General features: G+C 37.2%; 1 protein-coding gene across 4 annotated transcripts in view; it reads right to left on the minus strand.

The window, feature by feature from the left end:
- Positions 1–20,813, minus strand: part of SPECC1 (sperm antigen with calponin homology and coiled-coil domains 1) — a 962,422-nt gene that overhangs the window by 678,797 nt on the left and 262,812 nt on the right. Inside the window, exon 1 of one of the 4 annotated variants that reach the window (XM_053706123.1) lies at positions 2,261–2,567. The exons of the other annotated variants lie outside the window; for them this stretch is intronic. Within the exon in view, the coding sequence (XP_053562098.1) occupies positions 2,261–2,303 (43 nt within the window). The 5' untranslated portion in view covers positions 2,304–2,567. Of the gene's footprint in view, positions 1–2,260; positions 2,568–20,813 lie in introns of those variants that run through there. 4 annotated transcript variants of the gene reach the window in all.

Genomic DNA, 20,813 nt, shown 5'->3' on the forward strand with positions numbered 1-20,813 from the left:
CCCCGTTACCTTTCTGAAGTAATTCCTGCGGTAATATGTACGTGTCTGAAGTAATTCCTGCGGTAATATGTAAGTGTCTGAAGTAATTCCTACTGTAAAAATATAACATGTTTAGGTAAATGTGGAGTTGATCGCTCTGTTCCAATATCATTCCCGGGCACCACAACCAGAGCTGGGAACCTATCCATTGTGTGCCCCCCACGGCGGATTTGGGACGCTAAACTATCCCTTTACCCTAATGCTGAAAACAGCTGCAAGATTTGCACAGATCTTATGTGTATTGCACTTTCCCAGTAGAAATCCGGTTTGGAAAAGAGCTGAATGCTGCGGCCCTCGGTCATATTCATTATTCATTGTGCACAGAGCCAGTAAAAAGAGTCAAGTATAGTCACCAGCTAGCTCTCAGTGCATTACTACTCCTCAGCCTATATAGGTATGCTTTTCAACAAAAAAGCATCAAGAGAACAAAATAAATGTGATTATAGAAGTAAACTGAAGAATCTCTTAAAATTGCATGCTCTATCAGTATCATGAAAGTTTAATGTTGCCTTTCACGTCCCTTTAAAAACTACTACCCTTGAGATACTAAAGAGCTTTACCAGACCTCTGTAATGTGCCACACTACACAGTGAAAATGAGAGACGTACTTTTCAGAACCAAATAACACTGCCCAATATTTTGTTACCTAACAATATATAACTTTCCTGCTCCTTGTACGTCATCACAAACTCTTTTGGGGAAATTTGCCTTGGTGCTACCAAACAACACTGGGTTGTATGGTAGTTAGTGAAAAATATGAGATAAAAGCGCTTAGGGAAATTACCTCTGTTGCTCTATAACACAGGTGTGCTAGCCCACCTCAAATTAGGAGTAAAGAAGATGATTTAGTGTTAAGAGCGCCAAAGAGGTAATGTATTAAAACAATAATGTAATGACAATATAGAAATGTGTACACAAATGTCTATAGGTCACTGATTAGGGGATAAAATACAAATATCTATAGGTCCCTGATTAGGGGATAAAATACAAATATCTATAGGTCCCTGATTAGGGGATAAAATACAAATATCTATAGGTCCCTGATTAGGGGATAAAATACAAATATCTATAGGTCCCTGATTAGGGGATAAAATACAAATATCTATAGGTCCCTGATTAGGGGATAAAATACATGCATTGTGTACACATTTCTATATTGTCATTAAATTATTGTTTTAGTACATTACCTCTTTGGTGCTCTTAACACTAAATCATATTCTTTGCTATCAAACAACACTAAAAGGATTCAATGAAGCATAGTTAGTGATTCATTGCACTGCATTAATAACCATCCCTCCAAGAGAATTTCCAAATTATGCAGAATACCCAGTTCTATAGAGTCATCTGTCTGCAGGCCTCTCCTGGTCACATTACACACAACAGGTGCAGCCAGCAAGGTGAGTAACCACTGATCATATCTAATTAAACAGCAACAATAGGCCCGAGGGAAGAAATATGCACGTTTGTTTATTAAATGACATTCATTTTTATTTTCTCATATGATGAGGGCACTTTTATTCATATTATTACAGTTTTAAGTTGGCTGTTATACAGTGGGGTGGCACTGCCCTCTAAATAACTGTGGAAGTCATACTTTCCAGTTACTTTCATAATAAAAAAAAAACGTTTTTATGATTATATATTACATTGTTTACCAAGTGTAAATAGTTTTCGCTCACATGAACAATATTTTTTTTTACTTTACTGTGCCTTTAAGACATGTATGCAAATGTATTTAAATCTGCCTCAAACGTCTTCTAATTCCTTTCCACTGATTAACCCCTCGGTTGCCAAATATCGGCAATGTATATTAGTCTAGCAGCATGGTGCTGTCCTCTGTGGCAGGCAAGAGGTTAACACAAGTAGTAATTAGCTTATGATAGTGTAAGTCCATTCTCCGGCTTAGGAGGGGAGAGTTAAAACTTCCCAGCTGCAGAGGAATAATCAGTGACAGGCAGCATGCTGAGATGCCGGCTTCCTGCTGCATATTATCTTCTTTGTGCTTCTGAGACAAATGCTTGTTTCAGGACAAGACCCTTTATACGGGATGAATAGAATGCCCTATTCTTGCAAGAAAGATTTTTTTTTTCCCTCAAACCATGCTACTTTAGAAATTCCCAGAAAATACAATGCAAATGGGCTTTCGAACTGATAGTATTCATATACACATGTGTGAGCTCTGCATACAATATATTTGTATTTAGTGAATAAACCCACAAACCTTGCTCCAGTTGATCCTCAGGTTTTGCAGGCTGGTTCCCCATGTTCCAGGAATTCCTAGGATACTGGTTTGTACCTCCACACCCTGCTCATAGTCATAATCCCAGTGACTTCTGCCCCAGAGCTGCTCACACAGGGCTTGTATATCCACTCATTGCAAACTCAGATCCTTCCTAGTTTCTAGCACTAGGGACTGAGGCTGGTACTGTGTCGGGGCAATTGTGGACATCCCTCCTACCTAATTACAATACTGTGCACAGAATAGGCTGGACTGTGCTGTTAATTAGCAGGCTTGCAGGAAAAAAAGAAAGAGGTGACTCAACTTGTGATGTGGGCCACTCAGAGGCAAATGCGAGGCACTGCAGGCAAGACAAGGGGAATGCAGTCACACTGCAAATCGCTATCACTAAATCTGCAAGTCACATTCTTGAGCGTTTTACTGTGTTCGTATTGAGCTATTAATATACCCTATTTAAATATGCACAACTGCAGTAGCCTGGCATGTTTATTATTGCTCACCGTATGTCCTGTTCAAAGGGGAAAAAAGATCAGAGGGCAGTTAACACTGGCTTGCAGCTACAGTATATGGACAGGGCATCATGACTGTGTCACTTTGCCTTGTGCACCTATTGTCATACTTTGCTAAAGGAACATGGAAAGCAAATATTATCTGTCAGGTAATAATAAGAGCAGCAAATAAATGTTAAATATATTTGTAAAAACTGTAATACAAATACAGTGTTCTGGGGGAAAAATAATTACATTCTGAACACTTTTTTATTATATACACACACATACATATAATATACAGGTAGAAAAACCCTTATCCAAACTGCTTGGGACCGGAAAAGGTCTGGATTTTGGAATATTTGTATCTTTAAAAGAGGAAAGTTTAAAGAGGGGATGGAACCAAGAATAAACAAGATCTTATGTCATTTAGGAAATATTTACATGCATGCAGCCTACAGGTAATTTTTAATATAATTGTTAATACTTTAGTATACATAGTACTATTAGAAAGATGCTGTACTCTGAAAGTTTGGATTTCAAATAAATTTTAGGTTTTGGAATTCAGGATTTGGGGATTTGTACATCTATCTATCTATATCTATCTATCTATCTATCTATCTATCTATCTATCTATCTATCTATCTATCTATCATCTCTCTATCATAATCATTAGCGCTATTTCAACAACCCAGCTGTGCAACTATTGCTGTCAATTCAGTCAGCAGCAGTTTTGCTCTGGCAACCAGCATTGCTCTGCAGGTTCAAAGTGGTACTTTAACTATGTGTTTAACAATTTTGCTGTGGTTAAATACATAGCATTACATGGTCACTAGTTTTACAATTGTGTATTCTAAGGAATTAGAGGTAGAGGATGTCATTTTTCAACTATAATGGCCCTTTAAAGATACCTTAAAGTGGCAGTAAAGTTACATATATTTAAATAAAAATATATAAATATATCCATGTGTTTTGGTTTTTCTTTCAAGCAAATTTTTACTTTTTAAATTCTGTTTTAGATCCTTCAACGGCCGCACCTACTTTTAGCAAGCGATCCAGTCCATTACAAGGCTGGCAGCCAACCCTTTCCTTACCTCCAATTCTCATTTCTCAGACAGACAAGATATGCATCACTGTACATTGCTTCTACAGCTCATAACAAAATGTAAACAGTGGATCATGATACTTAGAGCATAGCGATTCACTGGGAATGCATGGGAACGGACTTCCTGCACTATTTTTGCAGGGGGAACTAAGTTTCCACTGGACAGAGAACAGAAATGCTTCAGTAATTACTGCTGCTGCTGGGAGGAGCTGAGCACAGTCTGGTTAGAGGGATAGTGAGATCCTTTAGTAATGGGCAATAACACTTCCTACAATACACTAAATACAATTCTCAGGCCCAAAGGCAACCATTAAAACCTTCATAAGATTTAATTTGCTTTAATTAACCAAAGTTTAAAGATTATAAATGTGTGTGTAAATATAAAACAATATTAATTGTGGGGGTGGAAGTCTTGGTGAGCTTCCACACTTTTTTTTTTTTGTAGGATTTGACCCGTGTCTGTGCCAGTGTGCAGCGCTAAAAATTATTTGTTTTGCCCATGTGATTAACAAGCAATCTTGTTCTAAATAGCAGGTATTGATAGGAGACTGCTTTTTTTTCTTTAACATGCCAGATAAAAAATATATTTCATAGCTTCTTGTTTAACCTCTTCAGCACATTAGGACATTCCTTACTGTCCTGAAAGCGCCAGGCTTAAGGGATATAAAACCCTTTTTTTCCCTCACAATTCAGATAGAGAATGCAATTTTAAGCAACGTTCTAATTTACCCCTATTATAAATTTTTCTTCATTCGCTTGGTATCTTTATTTATAAAAGCAGGAATGTAAGCTTAGGAGCAGGATCGTTTTTGGTTCAGCACCTGGGTAGCTCTTGCTAATTGGTGGCTAAATGTGCCATAGCAATTGCAGGATCTGTAGCAGTTTCATTGGCTAAACTGATATGCATGCAAACAGGTGTATAATATGTATTAATACTTTCCCCTTCTGGTGAACCGCAGCCGTCCCACAGTCTCTCCCAAGGTCTGTGTGAATATATCAGGTGTGCTAGCTGGAGGCGCTGGTTCAGCTTGTATCAGTCGTTGGTATCTTCCTTTCCTTTCCTGAGGAAGGAAAGGAAAGGAAGATACCAACGACTGATACAAGCTGAACCAGCGCCTCCAGCTAGCACACCTCATTGGCTAAACTGTCTGCAGATGAAAAGATTAAAAAAATGCCAAGATCTGGGGGCGGCCAGCAGTGCCAACAATAGGGATGTTAAAAGGTAAATTTATATATTTTTTATATAAAGTAGAGACTAAGATATTTTCAAAACATATATAAAGTACACATGGCAATTTGTATTCTTAAAAAAAATTAAAAATGCTGTGTTTACTGTCCCTTTAAAGGGGCAGTATACACCAATTTTCATTTAACTGCATTTAATAGACACTACTACAAAGAAAAATATGCACAGATACGGATATAAAAATCCAGTGTAAAACCTTTTAAAAACTTACTTAGATCATTCCAATTTAACACTGTTAATAAGATAAGCCTGGGACACGCACTGAAAGGGTCTGATAGCAGAACCTCCCCCCTCCCCTGCATATGAAACGACCCATTACACAAACAGAAGCAGTCTGAAGTCAGTATACATTAGTATATATCTAAAACTTTGGGGCTTGGTTAGGAGTCTGAAAATCAGCACAATGTTATTTAAAAAAAAAAGCATAACTATACATTTTTACAAAAACACACCCAGATGGGCTATATAATAAATGGATCATCTACAAAACATCTAGTGTATAATGTCCCTTTTAAGCACCTCTTGCTTTTGTGTAAAAAGCTCAATTGAGAGGCCAAAAGGAGATTCTGTAACTTAAGTTTCCTTCAAAAAGCTGCAAATTGTCTAAATCTATTATTATTATCGGTTATTTGTAGAGCGCCAACAGATTCCGCAGCGCTGTAAACAGAGGGTAGTACAACAAAACAATTAAAGGAATCAGATAGGTAGAGGGGCCTGCAAAGAGTTGCACTGTTGTAATTAGCTCTTAAGAAGGTGATCTACAAACAGCTGGACTTAAGGGGGTTCAGGGGAAAGCAATGGAGGAGTGGAACTGGTATAAAGTAAGGTGAGCATAGGTTGTATGCATCCCTGAACAGTAGAGTCTTTAGGGAGCGCCTGAAGCTTTCAAAACTAGGGGAGAGTCTTGTGGGGCGAGGCAGAGAGTTCCACAAGATGGGAGCCAGTCTGGAGAAGTCCTGTAAACGGGAGTGCGATGAGGTAACCAGAGAGTAGGAGGTCATGAGCAGAGCGAAGGGGACCAGAGGGAGAGTATCTGGAGACAAGGTCTGAAATATAGGGGGGAGCAGTGCAGTTGAGGGCTTTGTATGTCAGAGTGAGAATTTTGTGTTTGAGCCTAGAGGCAAGAGGAAGCCAGTGAAGGGATTGGCAGAGAGGAGTAGCAGATGAAGAGCGACGTGTAAGGAAGATGAGTCCGGCAGAGGCATTCATTATGGATTGTAAGGGAGCTAGGCGGCAGGTGGGGAGTTGCAGTAATCAAGGCGGGAAAGCATGAGAGAGTGGATTAAAATCTTAGTTGTGTCTTGTGTAAGGAAGTGTCTAATTTTGGAGATGTTTTTAAGGTGGAAGCGGCAGGCTTTAGCCAAGGACTGAATGTGAGGAGTGAAGGAAAGATCTGAGTCAACTGTGACCCCGAGACATCGGGCATGCGGAGTAGGGGTAATGATGGAGTTGTCGACAGTTATAGAGATATTGGGGGTGGAGATTTTGGAAGAAGGGGGAAAATGAGGAGCTCAGTTTTGGAGAGATTTAGCTTGAGGTAGTGAGAGGACATCCAGGAAGAGATGTGAGAAAGACAGTTAGTGACACGGGTTAGCAAGGAAGGAGATAGGTCTGGTGCAGAGAAGTAGATTTGGGTGTCATCGGCATACAAATGATATTGGAAACCGAGGGACTTAATTAGGGAACCTAGTGATGACGTATAGATTGAGAAGAGAAGGGGACCGAGAACAGAGCCTTGCGGTACTCCGACAGAAAGTGGTGACGGGGCGGAGGAGGCCCCAGAGAAGGCTACACTGAAGGTACGGTTTGATAGGTAGGAAGAGAGCCATGAAAGGGCTGTGTCACAGATGCCGAAGGATTGGAGGGTTTGGAGCAAAAGAGGGTGGTCGACAGTGTCAAAGGCTGCAGACAGATCAAGGAGGATAAGCAGAGAGAAGTGGCCTTTTGATTTTGCTGTAAGTAGGTCGTTGGTGACCTTAACAATAGCTGTCTCTGTGGAGTGATAGGGACGAAATCCAGATTGCAGTGGGTCAAGAAGGGAGTTTAACGTAAGGAAATGGGATAGGCGTGCATATACTAGTTCGAGAAGCTTTGAAGCAAGAGGGAGGAGGGAAATAGGTCGGTAGTTGGATGGGGAGGTAAGATCAAGGGAAGGTTTTTTGAGGATAGGTGTGACCAGTGCATGTTTCATCGATGAGGGAAATGTACCAGTGCTGAGGGAGAGGTTGAAAATGTGTGTTAGTATAGGGGTAAGGGTAGCAGAGAGGGAGGGGAGTAGCTGTGAGGGGATAGGGTCAAGGGGACAGGTAGTGAGGTGAGAGCGCAGTATAAGTGCCAAAACTTCTTCCTCAGTAACAGGGGAGAATGAACTAAGTTTCAGGTTATGAAGGTTGTGGTTGAGTGAGAGCATTTGAGGGGGGGAGAGAATGTAATTATGTTGAGAGCTGATTTCATGTCTGATGGAGTCAATGGAGTCAATCTATAATACGATTTACAGCATTTCCTTAATGTAGCTATTGTAAATGACTACTATTTACAATTACAAAATCTCATAAAAAGGTGTTTTTTTCAGCATTCTTATTACTCAATTTTTGGGCTCTTTAGGGACATTGCAAATCAGTTTATAAAGATATAAACCTGTATTACAGCTTTTTAGTTTTTTTAAATATTTGGTCTCTATGGGATTTGATAATGCTAATAGTTCCCTAACTGTCTCCATATGTGTGTGGTTTCTTAAAAAGCGATAGACATATGTTGCAAGAGTTGCACAAATAAAGGGAGTTCTGTAGAATGTGCAGTATCTTTTGCTTGTATGAAATATATTCATTTGCTTTCTAAACACATTCAGCAGTTGCTAAACTTCGGTCAATTATTATTTTGCTTCATTGAGAAAACAGCAGAAGACTTTTTTTTTGCTTTAAGGAAGTGATGACATCATCATAGGCAAAAGATTACAAACGAGAGTAGGAAAATTGATAAAATTGTCTAAAGTGCAGATACCACTACTTCCTTTCCAAATATAGAGTTGACCATACACTAATTTTACATGTTTTTTTTTGCCATTTTTTTAGATTAATAATGCAATGGTTAATTTAAAATTGAAACTCAGCAAAGTAAAACTTTATGTTACATACATAATTTTATATACAATTTAAAAGAATGCGCATGATTCTTTAATTAAATAATATATATGTTCTTACAAATACTTCACTCAATGTAACAGTGTTAGGATTTTTTTTAGAGATTAGTATATAAAAAGTAGGGTTGCCAGCTGTGCTTCATAAAAATACCGGACGACCTATAGGTGATTGGATATGGGACGTTGCGGGGTTCACACAATGGCTCACAAAAGCTCAACCTTAGGCCCCCACCACATATATTTTTTTCACAACTAAGCAGTCATTTTGTCCCTTTGGTTGCCGGTAACACATGTACGTAGGCTGCCAGAGGTACACACCCAGCAATGACAGAACACCCCAATGCTTGCCTGTAACACATATAATAGAAAATGCCCAGTGTAACTTCTTTGTGAGCAATATTGCTAATGCATCAAGGCCTAGAAGGCCCTTTATATTTAGTTAACAGGGGTCTTTAAAAAAAATGGACATTTAAGTGTCTGGTAATTTTGTACAGATTCTAATGGACAGCTTGTAAAATAATGGACTGTCTTATTGAATACTGGATACCTGGTAACCCTAATAACAAGTACCAATAAAATATTAGTAATTATTTTGAAGATCTTCATAGAATGTGAAAAACTATTGTTTACTGAAATCTGTAATAGCTGGTATATTGTTACCTTTCTTTGGTTTGTGTATTATATTTTTCATTACTTCCATATAGAGTAGCATATTGATCATCTAAAATATATTAGTTATTTATCCTATGAAACATTAAAAGGGCATTTTGATGTATAAATTACATGCTTTAATTTGTTACAGCTTGTGATTATTTTTTTATTACTCACCCTAAATAACTATGTGTTTAAGCCCACAAAGGGGTTATGCACATAGGTAAACTCCTGCTTGGAAGCAGCAGGAAACCACCGGTGAGCCAATCTGCAGCGGCAGTTCCTGCTTGGGAGCTGCAAGACTAGAGTTTTATGCATAGCCAGCTGGTATCAGTAATGCAAACATTGCATGCTCTAACATTATGTCTTATTTTACTCAAGAATGTCCCCTTAGGGCTGATTTATCATGGCCCGAATGGGGCCAAATAACCCTTCAGGCTTGCCGGAAACAAGGGTTAAGAAGCAGCGGTCTTAAGAACACTGCTTCTTAACTAGTCCTCCGCATCTGAGGCTGTGGACATCAATCCGCCCGATCGCATACGATCGGGTTGATTGACACCCCCTGCTAGCGGCTGATTGGCTGCGAATCTGCAGGGGATAGCATTGCACAAGCAGTTCACCAGAACTGCTTGTGCAATGTTAAATGCCGGCAGCATATATCCAGCGATGTCTGGCGGACATGATCCGCTACAGATATTTGATCTGATCTTCAACTAAGCTATGACAATACACAAACACAATCAGGTTAACCAAATAACACACAAACAATTATACATTTCCATGTCTTTATTGGAAACACTGTTAAAACATTCACATTGCACACTGAAAACAAGTACACAATAGGCTATACTTCTTCAAAAGCTAACTGGAGTCAGGTTAACTAAATTCAATCAATAAGATGAGATTGGACTTGGTCAGAAATACTCTGCCCAATAAATCACTTACAATTTTTGAGTTTGCTGTTCCTATGAAGCCTCAAACAAAAGTGTCCTCAGACCAATAATTAAAGGAATACTTTTGTGATTCAGATAGAGCATGTGATTTTAAGCAACTTTCTAACTTCTATTATCAATTTTTCTTTGTTCTCTTGCTATCGTTATTTAAAAAGGAAGAAATCTAAGCTTAGGACCATTTTTGGATCAGCACCCTGGGTAGCGCTTGCTGATTGGTGGCTACATTTAGCCACCAATCAGCAAGCGCTACCCAGATGCTGATCCAAAAATGGGCTGACTCCTAAGCTTAGATTCCTGCTTTTCAAATAACGATAGCAATTAAGTAAATTAGGAGTAAATAAGAAAGTTGCTTAAAATTCCATGCTCTATCTAAACCATGAAAGAAAAAAATTGGGATTAGTATCCCTTTAAGACTGACTTGCATAAAGCTGGAGAGGGTTACAAAAGTATCTCTTAAATCCTTCATGCTCACCAGTAAAACAGATTGTCTACAAATGGAGAAGGTTCAGCACCATTGCTACTCTCTCTAGAAGTAAGTATTCTGCAAGACGATTGCAAGAGCACAGTGCAGAATGCTTAAAGGTACAGGAAACCCGTGTCTTGAACTATATGGCAGGAGTTTTTCATATTTATTTGCAAAATTTCCAGCCATGTAGTGCTCTAGACACGTACCTAGGTATCTCTTCAACAAAGAACACCCTGGGAATGAAGCAAATTTCATAACCAGAGACCATAGCATTTTAGCATGTTTTGCTATCACACCATTTAAACAGAAATAGACCCTTGTTTTTTGTTTTTTCAAAACTATAATATTTTTTTAGAAGGCAACTGAAGGTATTGATCTAGGCCCATTTTGGTACATTTCATACCACTGCTTCACCGCATAATGCAATCATATTAAAAAATAATGTGTTAACTTTTTCACAAACTTTGGGGTTCTCACTGAAATTATTTACATACCGCTTGTGCAATCATAACACAAATGGTTGTAAAAGCTTCTATGGGATCCCTTTGTTCAGAAATAGCAGACATGCATGGCTTTGTCATTGCTTTTTGATAATTAGAAGGTCGCTAAATGCAGCTGTGCGCCACACTTTTGAAATTCCCAGTAGTAAAGGGACTAATCAGGCAGCTTGTAAGTAGTGTAAAGATTACCACAACCCTGATCCCTACCTGATCTCTTCCAAACAGCCATCTTCTTTACCTCACCACCACCGGTCACCACTAAGGGTCGGCACCACCGCAACCTGATGCAGAGAAGAACATAGGGCTAAAGGACCAGCGTCTTACCCTGTATGGTGATGGTCGTTGAGGGGTTAATATTGTATGATTTGTCTTAAAGGGACTCTGAACCCAATTTTTTTCTTTCATGATTCAGATAGAGCATGCAATTTTAAGCATCTTTCTAATTTACTCCTTTTATCAAATTTTCTTAATTCTCTTGGTATGTTTATTTGAAAAGCAAGAATGTAAGTTTAGATGCCGGCCCATTTTTGGTGAACAAACTGGGTTGTCCTCGCTTATTGGACAGCACCAGTAAACAAGTGCTGTCCATGGTTCTGAACCCAAAATGTGCTGGCTCCTTAGCTTAGATGCCTTCTTTTTCAAATAAAGATAGCAAGAGAACGAAGAAAAAATTATAATAGGATTAATTAGAAAGTTGCTTAAAATTGCATGCTCTATCTGAATCGTGAAAGAAAAAAATTGGGTTCAGTATCCCTTTAATTACAAAAGAAAATGTTGGAGTTTCATATCCTTTTAATGAGATTAAGCTAAAGACTAACATAAATCTCTGAAGAGGCTAACATCTCTGTAGATGGTTTTATGACACATTAAACATTAAACAAGAACTATATGTGGAGAAAATAAGGCCCAGCAAAACGTAATCTCAACTGCAAACTAAGTTAGAAGGGGCATCTAGGTTTTGGACTGCTTTGCTGCCTTAGAGCCTGGACACTTTGCTATAATGGATGAAAAAATGAATTCCAAAGTTTATCAAGACATTTTGCAGGAGAAACAAAGTTAGGCCATCTGTGTGCCAGTAGTGGTTCAACAGAAGTTGAGTGATGCAAAAGGACAACGACCCAAAGCACAGAACAAAATTAAACCTTCTGGAGTGGCTCAGAGTCCTGATCTCACTGAGATGCTGCAGCGTGACTTGTAAAGAGGAATGGTCCAAAATGTCTACTGACCCCTGGATAGGTCTGATCCACAACTACAGGAATCATTTGAGTGAAGTTATTGCTACCAAAGGAGGGTCAGCCAGTTTTTCCAACCACTGTGGATGTGTTCAATAAAGATAAGAAAATGTATAGTTGTTTTTTTATGTATTTCCATAAAGCATGTAATATTAAGCCACTTAAATGCACTTCTTTTATCAAATGTACTTTATTCCATTGGTGTCCTTTTTTTAAAAGAATATCTACATATCCTCAGCAACAGCAGCAATTCACTACTGGGAGCTAGCTGGTGATTGGTGGCTACACACATTTGTTTCTTTTCATTTGCTCACTAGATGTGTCCAGCTAGTTCACAGTAATGCATTTCTGGTCCTTCCACAAAAGACACCAAGAGAATGAAGCAAATTTGATAACAGAAGTAATTGAAATGTTGCTTAAAATTGTATGTTCTGTTTAAATCATGAAAGAAAAATGTTGTGTTTGGCCTTTTAAAAATGTGTTTAGCTATTGTCATGGAAATCAGATCAAATTGTATGAGTAAAAACAAAACAAAAAATGTGTTTTTAGGAAATGATGAGATAAACTAATGTTTATTTTTAATGATGGTAAATCCTAGCTTTTGTTATACGCTTGAATTTACCATCACTTCATATCTCTATTGAAGACCATTTTTATTTTTTTCCTGCAGCAAACATTCTTCATTGTATTGATGTAATAACATTTAACATGTACCTAATTCTCTATAAGTGCACACACCACAGGCCTACCCTCTGTCTCTCTCACCATGAGAACAATATCCTATTAAGGGAGAGAATCAGCATATTGACTGCAGTTTGGAACTACAGGTGTTCACAAGGCACAATTGTAAGATACAGCTGGGATGCACTGAAAACTGCTTTAAAATGTTTGTTGTCACCTGCTATCTCTAATTCATCTGCTAATGCAATGACAACTGGGCACAAGCTGCTGTCAGTCTGTCTTTACTAAATCCATACTTTTCATTAAAACAATTATAATCTGTATGATCATGTTTTATTTCATTTTGCTTTGTTTATATTGCTATTTCTTTTAAATTATTGTTTACATTTGCTTATTTTGGAATTTAGATGCTTAAAGGGGCATTGCAATTTAATCTCCAATTGTACATTTTACCAGCTCGAGTGTATTGTTTGCAAACATATCGTTTACCTTTATTTTGTCATTTGAAATAGCTGATTTTGCTTGTAGAAACCATCACCTTCACTTAAAATATGAATAACAAACATATGCTCTATATAAAAGACATATTTTAGCATCAATGAATGTCCCAGTGGGGTGTAGGAGATAGACATAATTTTTTAAATCTGAAATAACAGGTTGTGTCTTACCATAATAAACATTTCAATACCTAACTATGTTTAGACATTTATAGCATTAGCACGTCTGCTTTACCTGCAGACTCAGCCCATATTTATGGGCATGAACTTGAGACGAACAGGTCATGGTTTTAATGAGTAAAAAAGACTATTTTTAATCCAACCATAAACACAAAGGAACATGTTTTCATACATTTAATAGTTACTCTACAGTATTTTTGGAAAACATTAAGGGGAAACACATTTTATAGTGTCCTTTTAAACAAGTACAAAATATAGATTTTGTAACAGAAGAAAAATGCATAATGGTTTAATTTTTATTTACAATAGAAAGAGAAAAAAGGTGAAAACATGAGAGCGTTATTATAAAGTGACATATAAGGAAACATAAAAGGAATTGGGGAAGTTAATTTTGCTGGGTTGTATGAAGCAGTGATACTGAGGATGACTATTTCTTCCATTCTCCCACAGTAATAAAAAGAAAAGACCAGGAATCCCAGGAAGGTAACAAATAAAACCTCAAAATATATGTACAATTATATTGCACATGGTTTATGTATAAAAATAAGATTAGACACTTTGAGACCATGATATAAAATGTTTATTTTCAATAAAAAAAGAAAAACTTTGCAATATACTTTTGTTATTTATTTTATTCCATTATCCTTTCATTTAACTCTAAAATTTCTAGGATTTCCAGTCTAACAAATTAGACAATGTAATTTTCAGCTATAATGTCACATAAAAGTGATAGTAAACTTTGCCCTTTGTCTTCACAGATCCAAAATGTTAGCAATATTTTAGATGGAATTTATCACTTGTAATGAAGATCCACTATAACTTACTTTTTAATGTAGCGTTGAAATTCAAAAGTAGTTTTTTTTCTTTAGCTAATGATTTGAACTGTTCTCCAATCAGCGCTCTAGCCATACAGCACTTTAGTTGTAGCTGTTAGAGACGCTGATTGGAGAATATTTCAAACTGTTAGCTCAACAAACATATTACTTTAAAAGTGGGCAGTATTTGAATTTCAGCGCTACATAACAAATTAAGTTATAGAGCATTTTCTTTACAACTGATAAATTAAACTCCATCTAAAATATCGCTAACATTCCAGGTCTGTTTAGACAAAGGAGAAAGTATACTATCACTTTAAGCCAAACCAAAAATTAGCTAATATTAAAGAGATAAAAAAAAGTCAAAATTAAGCTTGCCATAATCAGATAGAGCATGCAATTTTATAAGACACTTTTAAAATCACTTTTATTTTCAAATGTGCTTTGTTGAAAATTAATAGGCACATATTATGCACTAGCGGGAGCTAGCTGGTTGATTGGTGCTTGCACACATTTGTCTCTTGTTATTGGCTAACTAGATGTGTTCAGCTAGCTGCCAGTAGTTCAATATTGTTCCTTCTGCAAAGGATAACAAGAGAATGAAGCATATTTGATACTAAAAGTAAATTTGAAAGTTGTTTAAAATTGTATGTTCTATCCAAATCATGAATGGCATTTTTGGGATTTCCTGTCCCTTTAACGCCTGGCACGTCCTCAGGGGTTTTAAGCACTGGAAACGATTGTGACAGCTTCCAGTCGCTTTCAGGATATTGCAGTGATACCTCGATATTGAGGCATCCTGCAATACCCATTTTTTAAGCCACTGATGCAGAGAGAGCCATGCTGGAGGGAGTTCCGGTTAGGCCTGGATAATGGTGCGCGAGCACGAGTGGGTGGGACTGGGACCGTTACACTACGTCAAAGTGTAAAGAAAGGAGGGAGAGGGGGGAAATAAATGTTGGGAAAGGGAACTGGGAGGGGGGTAGGGTATTGAGGGGAGCAGCTACACTACAGAAACTTGACATTTAAAAAAAAAAAAAAAACATTTATTTTTTTTAGCAAACTGGGTACTGGTAGACAGCTGCCATTACCCAAGATGGCACCAAATAGGTAGAGGGGGAGGGTTAGAGAGCTGTTTGGGGGGGGAATCAGGGAGGTGGGGGGCTAAGGTGGGATCCAACACTGCAGAATATATATATATATATATATATATATATATATATATATATATATATATATATATATATATATATATATATATATATAGTAATACAGGACCGGATCCAACGGACGGACTCCGTTGTCTGGTGAGATCCAAGAACAGCCGGCACACAGGAAATTTTTGTTCAGCAATCCGATTTATTCAATCAATGGTTTCTTGCTTATTGAATAAATCGGATTGCCGAACAAAAATTTCCTGTGTGCCGGCTGTTCTTGGATCTCACCAGACAACGGAGTCCGTCCGTTGGATCAGGTCCTGTATTACTGTATGTATTTTTTTGGCTGAGCACCAGGTGGCTGTGAACTAAGTGTGTGCCGTTTCCTTCAACCAATATATATATATATATATATATATATATATATATATATATATATATATATATATATATACACACAAAAAAAACTTTTATTTTAGTACTGGCAGACTTTCTGCCAGTACTTAAGATGGCGGTGACAATTGTGAGGTAGGGGAGGGAAGAGAACTGTTTGAAGGAGGTCAGGGAGGAATCAGAGGGTGGGATGTGTCAGATGGGAGGCTAATCTCTACACTAAAGCTAAAATTAACCCTACAAGCTACCTTATTAACCCCTTCACTGCTTGGCATAATACAAGTATGGTGCACAGTGGCATTTAGCGGCCTTCTAATTACCAAAAAGCAATGCCAAAGCCATATATGTCTGCTATTTCTGAACAAAGGGGATCCCAGAGAAGCATTTACAACCATTTGTGCCATAATTGCACAAGCTGTTTGTAAATAAAGTTTGTGAAAAAGTGAACAATTTTTTTTTTATTTGATCGCATTTGGCGGTAAAATGATGGCATAAAATATACCAAAATAGGCCTAGATCAATACTTTGGGTTGTCTAATAAATATATATATATATATATGCATGTTAAGGGTTATTAAAGGATTCCTAACAGATATCAGTGTTACAATGTAACTATCGCTAATTTTGAAGAAAAAAAAAGGTTTGGAAATAGCAAAGTGCTACTTGTACTTATTTCCCTATAACTTTCAAAAAAAGCAAAGAACATGTAAACATTGGGTATTTCTAAACTCAGGACAAAATTTAGAAACTATTTAGCATGGGTGTTTTTTGGTGGTTGTAGATGTGTAACAGATTTTGGGGGTCAAAGTTAGAAAAAGTGTGGGGGTTTTTTTAAAAAAAATTTCATAATAGTTTATAAAAAATAGTATAGTAAATTAAATGATATGATGAAAATAATGGCATCTTTAGAAAATCCATTTAATGGCGAGAAAATGGTATATAATATGTGTGGGTACAGTAAATGAGTAAGAGGAAAACTACAGCTAAACCCAAACACCGCAGAAATGTAAAAATAGCCCTGGTCCTTAACGGTAAGAAAATTGAAAGAAAAAAATGGTCTGGTCACTAAGGGGTTAAATGTGTTTATTGCACAAATTATTATCAAATCAATCTATGCTGAAGTATGCAATTAATTTTTGCTTCACATACAGTGGATATAAAAAAAAGTCTACACACCCCTGTTAAAATGTCAGGTTTCTGTGATGTAAAAAAATGAGACAAAAAGAAATAATTTCAGAACTTTTTCCACCTTTAATGTGACCTATAAACTACACAACTCAATTGCAAAACAAACTGAAATCTTTTAGGTAAAGGGAAATAAAAATAAAAAACTAAAACAATATGGTTGCATAAGTGTGAACACACTTAAAATAATACTTTATTGAAGCACCTTTTGATTTTATTACAGCACTCAGTCTTTTTGGTTTTGAGTTTTTCAGCATGGCACATCTTGACTTGTCAAGATTTGCCCACTCTTCTTTGCAAAAACACTCTAAATCTGTCAGAATGCGAGGGCATCTCCTGTGCACAGCCCTCTTCAGATCACCCCACAGATTTTGAATTGGATTCAGGTCTGGGCTCTGCCTGGGCCATCCCAAAACTTTAATCTTCTTCTGGTGAAGCCATTCCTTTTTTGATTTGGATGTATGCTTTGGGTCGTTGTCATGCTGAAAGATGAAGTTCCTCTTCATGTTCAGCTTTCTAGCAGAAGCCTGAAGGTTTTGTGCCAATATTGTCTGGTATTTGGAACTGTTCATTATTCCCTCTACCTTGACTAAGGCCCTAGTTCCAGCTGAAGAAAAACAGCCCCAAAGCATGATGCTGACACCACCATGCTTCACTGTGGGTATGGTGTTCTTTTGGTGATATGCAGTGTTGTTTTTGCGCCAAACATATCTTTTGGAATTATGGCTAAAAAGTTCAACTTTGGTTTCATCAGACCAGAACACCTTTTCCAACATGCTTTTGGGAAACTTCAGATGTGTTTTTGCAAAGTTTAGCTGGGCTTGGATGTTTTTTTTGTAAGAAAAGGCTTCCGTCTTGTCACTCTACCCTATAGCCCAGACACATGAAGAATATGGGCGATTGTTGTCACATGTACCACACTGCCAGTACTTGCCAGATATTCCTGCAGCTCCTTTAATGTTGCTGTAGGCCTCTTGGCAGCCTCCCAGACCGGTTTTCTTCTCGTCTTTTCATCAATTTTGGAGGGACATCCAGTTCTTGGTAATGTCACTGTTGCACCATATTTTCTTCACTTGATGATGACTGTCTTCACTGTGTTCCATGGTATATCTAATGACTTGGAAATTCTTTTGTACCCTTCTCCTGACTGATACCTTTTAACAATGAGATCCCTCTGATGCTTTAGAAGCTCTCTGTGGACCATGGCTTTTGCTGTAGGATGCGACTAACAAAATGTCAGGAAAGACCTACTAGAACAGCTGAACTTTATTTGGGGTTAATCAGAGACACTTTAAATGATGACAGGTGTGTACTGACTCCTATTTAACATGATTTTGAATGTGATTGCTTAATTCTGAACACAGCTACATCCCCAGTTATAAAAGGGTGTTCACACTTATGCAACCACATTATTTTAGTTTTTTTATTTTTATTTCGCTTTACCTAAAAGATTTCAGTTTGTTTTTCAATTGAGTTGTACAGTTTATAGGTCACATTAAAGGTGGAAAAAGTTCTGAAATTATTTATCTTTGTCTCATTTATTTACATCACAGAAACCTGACATTTTAACAGGGGTGTGTAGACTTTTTATATCCACTGTAAGCTTAAATATCATTTATAAATAGCAGAAAATGTTACAATATTGTAAAGTATTACATCGTCCCCACTTCATAATGCCACCCAGTTGGCAAAATGTTCTGTGGAGAACCCCGAGATTCTACATATTATTCTCAGGCTAATGTTTGCTTTAAATACATCATTATATAATTATATCTAGCCTTGATTTACTTTTAATGTCCCTTTACAAGCTCCCACAGCTGATCTTATTTTATTATGTAACCGTAATCCATTTTTAGTTTCTCTTTGCAATATTTATATTGTGAGCGACACACAATGATCTTCTTTTCATTTCATCTTCATGTTAGTGCCTTATGCTTTTTCTACTGTGAAGAGCTAACTGAACTGGCCATACATAGGACATATTTTTCATATGATTGTGAAATAAATAAATATGTTAAAGGGACACTGAACCCAAATGTTTTCTTTCGTGATTCAGATAGAGCATGCAATTTTAAGCAACTTTCTAATTTACTCCTATTATAAAAAATTTTTTGTTGTTCTCTTGCAATCTTTATTTGACAAAGAAGGCATCTAAGCTTATTTTTTTTTTTTTGGTTCAGACTCTGGACAACACTTTTTTATTGGTGGATGAATTTATCCAACAATCAGCAAGAACAACCCAGGTTGTTCACCAAAAATGGGTCGGCATCTAAACTTACATTCTTGCATTTCAAATAAAGATACCAAGAGAATGAAGAAAATTTGATTATAGGAGTAAATTAGAAAGTTGCTTAAAATGTCATGCTCTATCTGAATAGCGAAAGAAAACATTTGGGTTCGGTGTCCCTTTAATGCTACAACTTTATTGGAAAATAAGAGTTTCAATAGCATCTGCAGATGGTTTATAACAGTGTTCAGGTGGTACAGAAATTGCAGACAACCCCTACATTGTTGTTTGTGAGCTCTGTCACTTATGCATATATATGTTTCCCATAAGGAAACTGGAGATCACACTTATTTTGTCCAGAACGGCTATAATGCCAAACTCCTCCCTGGGTAGCCCTCACCTACAACCCGCCTCAGTATGCTGAAATTCTCAAGCAACTTTAAACAACTTTCCAATTTACTTCTATTATGTCATTTGCTTTGTTCTCTTCATAGTCTTTGCTGAAAAGCATACCTAGGTAGCAATGTGTTACTGGGAGCTAGCTGCTGATTGGTGACTGCAAAAATATGCCTCTTGTCACTGGTTTACCAGATGTGTCCAGCTTGCTCCTAGGAGTGCATTACTGCTCCTTCAACAAAGGATACTAAAAGAATAAAGCATATTAGACAATGGAAGTAAACTGGACAGTTGTTTAAAATTGTGTGCTCTACCTGAATCATGAAAGAAACATTTTGAGTTTCATGTCCCTTTAAGCATATTTTTGATGCTAAGCAACCTCTAATTATTATCTTATTCTACCTGTTATTGTTAATCTTGCCCTCAGGGAAGCCCTGCAAACCAGGATTTGAGGATTTCTTTGATCAGAGAAAGGTGATTAAAAGTAGCTCATTACTGACTGCCTGCTGCTCAGACAGGGGTTTCCTGAAATTCTGCCCCGTCAAAGAAATAGTCTGGTCAAAATTAAACTTTCATGATTCAGATTGAGCAGCCATTTTCAGCAACATTCTAATTTACTCCGATTATCAATGTTTCTTCATTCTCTTGGTATCTTTATTTGAAAAAGCAGGAATGTAAGCATAGGAGCCAGCCCATTTTTGGTTCAGCACCTGGGTAGCAATTTCTGATTGGTGTCTGAATGTAGCCACCAATCAGAAAGCGCTATCCAGGTGCTAAACCAAAAATGGGCCGGCTCCTAAGCTTACATTCAAATAAAGATACCAAGAGAATGAAGAAAAATTCATAATAGGAGTAAATTAGAATGTTGTTTAAAATGACATGCTCTATCTGAATCATGAAAGTTTAATTTTGACTAGACTGTCCCTTTAAAGCTTATTGATGACAGGCCTGAGATCCCCTGTTACAGTACAGCTCTGAGTTATTATTATTAGCATGATTTTGCCTGCAAATCCTTGCAATGTAGCACTTTACTGCTGGCGTATATAATCTAAATATGAAAAAGGGACATTCAAGTAGTCTAAACGTACACCTATTAAAGGGACATAAATGTTCACTTTCATGATTCAGATAAAGCTTACAGTTTTAAACAGTCTTTATTATAATATAAAGAAGAAAAAACAACAACAGTAGAATATAACAGTAATACAATGTTAATGCTCATAC

Source organism: Bombina bombina, chromosome 3, assembly GCF_027579735.1.
Source record: "Bombina bombina isolate aBomBom1 chromosome 3, aBomBom1.pri, whole genome shotgun sequence".
Lineage (NCBI taxonomy): Eukaryota > Metazoa > Chordata > Amphibia > Anura > Bombinatoridae > Bombina > Bombina bombina.